This window comes from Phaseolus vulgaris, chromosome 10 (assembly GCF_000499845.2).
Source record: "Phaseolus vulgaris cultivar G19833 chromosome 10, P. vulgaris v2.0, whole genome shotgun sequence".
NCBI lineage: Eukaryota > Viridiplantae > Streptophyta > Magnoliopsida > Fabales > Fabaceae > Phaseolus > Phaseolus vulgaris.
This window is the reverse complement of record NC_023750.2, coordinates 41871164-41876763: the sequence shown is the minus strand read 5'-3', so window position 1 is coordinate 41876763 and position 5600 is coordinate 41871164. Positions and strand designations below refer to the sequence as shown.

The window sequence follows — 5600 nt, the reverse complement described above, 5'->3', positions numbered from 1 at the left end:
TGAACGGTAGAAATATAGAATTTTTTTAATGCAGAACACCAAACAAACGCAATACAAATCATACTCTCAACGAAGGAGTTAAACTCCTTTTCTTTTTATTTAGACTGCAACACAACCATAGACCTCAGTATCTTTGTGTCCATTTCATGTCAATGTCCATGTTTCTATCATATCAATATCCGTGTTTGTATTATATAGTAGAAATATAGAATTTTATTAATCTAGAACATCAAGCATACGCAATACAACTCATACTCTTGGGAAGACGAAGGAATTAAACTCCTTTTCTTTTTATTTGCAAGCATATACCTCTTTAGATGGAGATACTGTTAGGAATACCTCTGCAAGTCAAGCCTTCCTCACTTGAAGGATAGAGCAATGTGTAGGGCATCTTCACTGGACCATAACGGTTCCTCAGCGTCTCATCACTATTTCTTTGGATGAGCTTTTTCTCAATTTCTGCCAATCTCTTTCCAAATCTCTTGAAGGCCTCTAATGGCTCTTTATCAAAAGTCCAAAACTCACCACCATCTCTTTCTCCAAGATACAACTCATCAGAAGCATGCCTTGACAAGACTTCTATTATAGTGAGGTCTTTAAGGGCATCACTCTTCCCTGTAATGGTTTTCAAGTACACCTTCTGAGGGTTCTTAGCAAGCTCATCATACTCAGGAGATCCAATCTCAGGCATGAATTGCCTACTAAGAGTTGGTCGGTTAAGGATGTAGCCACCATATGGATACTGTCCGAAATTCACAGCTGCATGAAGGGCTGAAGCAGTCCATATGAGTGTGGTGCAAGATTCAATCAACTCTTCACGAGTTTGCATTTGTACCCACCACGGTTCATTTTTCTTGTCACCGTGACCAACCTGAACAAGTTCTTTCCAAAAGGCTTGGAGTTCAGTATCTTGTGTAATAGCAGCATCTGACTTGTAGTAGAAAAACACATATTCTTGCACCCATGATTTGATGGTGGCCCATATCTCTAGTCCATCAGCAGCATAAGGATAGTCCTCTATCAGTAGACGAAGGCCGTGTGGAGAAGATGAATCCTCAACAGCCACACCTCTACATAACAAAAAAGAAAATAACATTAGCTTAGACACTGATACTGATATTGACACTGATATAGTCTCTAAAATGTAGGATACGGAAACACGGGATCATAGATTTATATATTATGTGTACAAGTATGTTTCAATTTTTTTTGTAGCAGAACAATGTTTCTCATAGATGATTCAAAAGAATTTGTTCCTTATTTTTGCAATCATAATACAAATTTATACAATAAGTTTGAGTTTTTAGAAAATTAATGTATTTTTCTTTTTTAAAATTGTATTAAAATCGTGTTAGAATTATCATAAATCCAACAAATATTTATTGAATTGGATACTTCGCTCATATGTGTCATACGAATGTCGATACGTATGTCCGACACAGACTCACCATTTATGAGGCGTGTCGGATCCTGATAACATCGTGATAAAGTTCTTCTTTTCAGATAATTTTTTGTTTGTATCTTAAGTAATGAATACATAGAAACTAAAAGAGATGTGCTAATAACTTGTAAGTATTACCTCTTAATAAGATCAGCAGGTAGTGCTTGCTCAGGGAAAACCCAATCCTTGTATACAACTGCAGACATTTCTAATGAATAGCGTCCCCACAAGAAAGTTGATTCTATAATACCTTCTGCATTGACCAAGACATTCCTTGCAAGTGCATTGATGTTCATTGTGTCACGATAATGTGGAAGAAGAAGTTTGTGAATAGGGTGAACCACACTAAGATGCCTGTTTGTTGCTATGACGAATGGCTCAACAACTGCATGAGTGTTTAACCTGTCATACATGTAAAGCTATTAAAGAATAATTTACAAATAGAAAAACTAAGTTTGAGTATATAAATGTCATTTGCAAAATTTATACCAATGGCTGACAAGTTGGTGATAACACGAGTCATTTACGATCACATAAGCCTTTGCAAGTAGCCAAATGAAAGTTTCAACTCCTTGGTTTGCCGGAAGATAAACATTGCTAATAGGACCAAAATTATCACCCGCAGGATGTGGTTTGCTTAGCTCAATGGCCAATGGCTTTAATGTTCCATTATCTTGTAAGAAAATGATGGTTCTAGTAGCATAGGCCTTTGTCTGTGTTGCGTTGATTCGTCTCAAATATGGAATAAGTGTGTCATGGTGATCTAGTATGAAGAGTCTGTTGTTTTGGATAGCCTGTTCAACCAAAAAATATTTTAGTCCTTGTAATTCATTTCAATCATATAAAAAATTTCTTTTATGCTTTATTTTTGTGAAGTTAGAGATGGATGGGAGGGAAAATTTCTTTAATGTTACTCTATGAGGAAAGAAAAAAGAATGTGAATTTACCTGTTCTACAGTGAGTCCACCCAAGTTAGGCTCCAAGTGTTCTCTGGTAATTGTACTGGTATTATCACCATAGAGTTGGCTATCTAGCTTGCTCTTAGGTGGAAACTCCTACAAAAAAAAATAATTTGACATTATCAAACTTATAACACCAATCCGAATAAAAAATGTACTTTCTTAACAGTGAAGTAGTAAATTTACCTGAAGTCTTTTGATGATATGAGGATTCACACCAGCTATCATCTCTCTTGCAAACTCTTCATCAGTCATCCATGCAGACTGGTTCACTACTCCAAATAAAAGCATTTTGAATGATATATGAGCTTATGATATGTTTATGAATATAAATATTGTTTGTAATGCACTACCTTGAATTACTTTAGGTGGTGGAAACTTAAGGACCTGCTCCCCATCAGTACGAAAGAGTTCAGTGAACAATGGTATTGGACTAAGCTTGCTAAGTGCATCAGTAGGCAACTTAATTCCACCATCATAGAGTCCACGCACGTCATCAAAGTTAGTAAACTCAGGTTGATTGAATTGTAATCTGAGTGCAGATTGCAATTGAGGTATCACATTTTGAGATGCAGATTTAAGTATATAAACAAGGAAATCTGATGACTTCAAGTGGCCAAATGATTCATCCCTGGGAAGATAAACAGAGTCACTGCGACTCTCACTTTTAGGATCTGTTAAGATATGCAATAGCATAATTAACAACAGTAATTTTAGAACTAGTACGATAATAAGTTTTTGTATTTTATATCAGCAAAAGTCACTGTATGTATGTTTGTGTTTCCCAGCATCTCAGCTCTGGCAAAGCAAATTGATATTGTTTGACAGTGACAGTAATGTCTATTTGAGGTCACTGTAAATATACTTCATTGTAAGGTAAATGATAACTTTAAACTTTTCTGTCTGTAGAATTGATTTTAAAGTTTAGCTCAAAACATACTTATTTAAGACTAATTCTAATGAAAGAATTCAGCCAAATGGTAATTATCTCAAGAACTAAACCACTGAACCCCAAAACTTTCTCCATCGAAGTAAAACACAACTTCAGGTGTAGATGTATCATTTTTGTTAAAATTGCATGCAATGAATTTGAAAAGAAGAGGACTGAAAAACTGTATTGAATCTTAGAACAAAGTCTTACCTTTCTTAGTTGGTTTTCTACCAGTTCTTCCCCTGCGAGGATAAGGCAATGTGGATCCTCCAAGAACTGGACGAGCCAATCTGGCATTGAAGTCAGGATTACCCAAATCATTGTAGACATCATAGTCATAGATCCTTTCATGTTCTTTGCGCTCTCCTGTTCCATCTCCTCTTAAAGTCTTCAATTCTTCTTCTCTATACTTCACCAGTGGACCTGGTGTTTCACTCGGAAGATATGCCTATATTTGTTTATATTTAACAGATTGATTTTCACATTGATGGATGATACCAAGATTGGAAAATAGAATTTAAATTGACTAGTTTAGTAGGTGAGAGGGGTTTACCTTGTTGGCAAAGAAAATGCGGTCAGATTTGTACTTCTTGTCATTGTAAATCCATGAGTTGCAAACAAAGTGAATGGTTCCTTGGTTAGGAACATCTTCAAGAATCAAACTCACAAGAAAGAATTCAACTTGCATGAAATTCTCGATGTAAAATGCTCCAGGAATTCCCATGTCACAGTCCCATTCAAAATGAACATCGAATGCAGATTGGCCAGCTCCCAAGGTTGCTATGGAAGTAATAATACCTTCCAAAAATGTTTGTTTTCCCACCTTTCCTTTTCCAGATGCTGCACATATGAAAGAAACACATCTTACAGCAAAAAGAACTAACAAACTCACCATTTACCATCTTGTTTAAGATCATATTAAAAGAACGTGAAAGCTATGTAAAATACATTTTAGCTAAATCATGATTTTCTTCGTTTCCTCTTCTTGGTTGCTTTATTATTAAACTGTTTACTATGATCCTTCGGTTATCAAATAACTCTTTAGTATCTGGTTCATGAGTCACAGACACCATTAGAGTGACAGTGAAGTGTTCCTTTTTGGTTGGACTGAACAAAGACAGAAACAAATTGTATAACCATATTCAACATTTTAACTATGAAGTAGCATAATAACAACAGTTTTTTCCATGTGTCGTTAATGAAGTTGGTTACCATCAGCAGTGGTGGCACTGATCAACCTGAGAGCCACAGATCGTCCGAGAAAGGAAGTGAGAGTGTCAACGGTGCTGCCAATGACACCACCCACAAAACCGAGTGCTCCACCGATGATGCCGGTGGGACTTTGAGCAGAAGTGAGGGCATTGATGTCCAGCACATTCTTACGCATCAACACCACTGTTCCCTTCAGCTTCTGCCCCCTCTTGATGAAACCAGACACACCTGAAAACATCTTTGAAAATCTTGAACAACAACAACAACGTTACACTTTGTTTTTGTCTGGTAGAGAAAGTGGGTTGTGAGAAAGACGAGGAAGGTGACGAGTATTTATAAGGCCAAATAAGATGGTGAGAAGAGAGAGTTCTTAAGCTTTCATCATCTTTTAAAATATTATGTGTTTGATTACTACTTAGAAAATTTGATTACATGTTGAAATAATATTTTTTATATAAATTTTATTTTTTAATTAATATATATAAGGTTGTGAGAAGTCTTTCATACTCTTTTTTTAAAATATACTAATAAAACAAGGATTATGCTTAAGTTCAGTTTAAAATCAACCTTGTTTTTATAACACTATATCCAACATGTTTCTACGCTCTAATTCTCCTTTAATAATCTAATCCTTCTTTTGAATGCCCTTTTGCTTTTATGTTAAAAGGTACAACAAGTTTAAATTAAAAAAAAATTGTAAAATGTATTATAGAAATAAAGTATAAAGTTATAATTTTGCATTGAGTATAAAAATAATCAAAATTACTAGGAAGTGAAATTAATTTTATTTGTTTTAATAATTATTTTTGGTTTATTATTATTATTTGCTATGTAACACAGACCCTGATAGATATGAACACAGAGAAACATATCATCTTTAAAATGTAGGATATATATTATATAATCATGAATTATATAAATTGACAATAAAAATTTATGTACAAATATGTTTCAATTTCTTTTTGTAGCATAAAGATGTTTCTATAAAAATTTATATAATAAATTTAAGTTTTTGAAAAATTAATGTATTTCTTTTTTTTAAAATGTGTTAAAATCA

The 5600-nt window shown here is 34.3% G+C and overlaps 1 protein-coding gene across 1 annotated transcript; it reads right to left on the bottom strand.

Annotated features, from left to right (window-relative positions):
* LOC137819039 (linoleate 9S-lipoxygenase-like) lies at positions 1 to 4849 on the bottom strand. Its single transcript, XM_068622753.1, has 9 exons — positions 4544 to 4849; positions 3885 to 4171; positions 3542 to 3779; positions 2754 to 3074; positions 2587 to 2672; positions 2389 to 2496; positions 1931 to 2235; positions 1580 to 1843; positions 1 to 1070 (listed from the first exon to the last, which is right to left on the bottom strand). The coding sequence occupies exons 1-9, from the start codon at positions 4779 to 4781 to the stop codon at positions 314 to 316; spliced, it is 2604 nt and encodes an 867-aa protein (XP_068478854.1). The 5' UTR covers positions 4782 to 4849; the 3' UTR covers positions 1 to 313.
* Positions 4850 to 5600: the final 751 nt, after the last annotated feature.

Bases quoted from the DNA above. Each gene is read 5' to 3' on its own strand.
- LOC137819039 (XM_068622753.1), bottom strand. From the start codon at position 4,781: ATGTTTTCAGGTGTGTCTGGTTTCATCAAGAGGGGGCAGAAGCTGAAG. The intron at 3,075-3,541 runs GTAAGACTTTGT...ATATCTTAACAG, and splicing joins TAGAAAACCAACTAAGAAAG to ATCCTAAAAGTGAGAGTCGC. The intron at 2,497-2,586 runs GTAAATTTACTA...TTTTTTTTGTAG, and splicing joins ATATCATCAAAAGACTTCAG to GAGTTTCCACCTAAGAGCAA.